The 517-nt window shown below is 61.5% G+C and overlaps 1 protein-coding gene across 1 annotated transcript in view; it reads left to right on the top strand.

Annotated features, from left to right (window-relative positions):
• LOC104516141 (engulfment and cell motility protein 3-like) overlaps positions 1–517 on the top strand; it is a gene marked incomplete at both ends in the record, with an annotated part of 6055 nt that overhangs the window by 3288 nt on the left and 2250 nt on the right. Inside the window, one exon of the mRNA XM_010160368.1 lies at positions 136–186. Coding sequence (XP_010158670.1) covers positions 136–186 — 51 coding nt within the window. The remainder of the gene's footprint in view (positions 1–135; positions 187–517) is intronic.

Below are 517 nucleotides of genomic sequence, written 5' to 3'. Positions count from 1 at the left end.
TCTTGTCCCCACTCTGCCTGTGGCCTGAAGCCAGGCACAGCAGGGTAGGGCGTCTGCAGAGGGAACGCCATCCTTTTTTGGGGAAATAACGGTGTGCAGAGCTGGGGGATATCTCTCAGCCTCTTCCCTTCCTAGGATATGATGGACTACCTGAGGGAGAAGAACATCAGGCAGTTTATCCACAAGGTGAGGAGCTGGGTTTGTCCCAGGATCTGCTCTGTCCTTCCTCCCCAGCCGCTGTCCCTTCAGCCCCCGCCGCTGGTGACCATGCCTGGCTGGGGGCCTGCATGCCCTGCACCCCTCCTGGGTGCCTCCTACGGGTGCTGCTGTGCTGGCACCCCCACGCCCAGGGTTGCACCCCCGGCTGCCCCACGGTTCAGAGCACCCAGCCCAACTCCACGGGGAGCTGCCTGTTTCCTCAGACCCCTTTGAGCAGCAAGACCTGCCGAGCTTCGGCTGTGGGGCTGGAGGAACTGGGAGCAGCAGAACCTTTGGGGTTCTAGATTTGATGTCAGGA

Source organism: Eurypyga helias, unplaced genomic scaffold, assembly GCF_000690775.1.
Source record: "Eurypyga helias isolate BGI_N326 unplaced genomic scaffold, ASM69077v1 scaffold26401, whole genome shotgun sequence".
Classification (NCBI taxonomy): Eukaryota; Metazoa; Chordata; class Aves; order Eurypygiformes; family Eurypygidae; genus Eurypyga; species Eurypyga helias.
The sequence above is the reverse complement of the archived record's forward strand: the minus strand, read 5'-3'. Positions and strand labels throughout refer to the sequence as shown.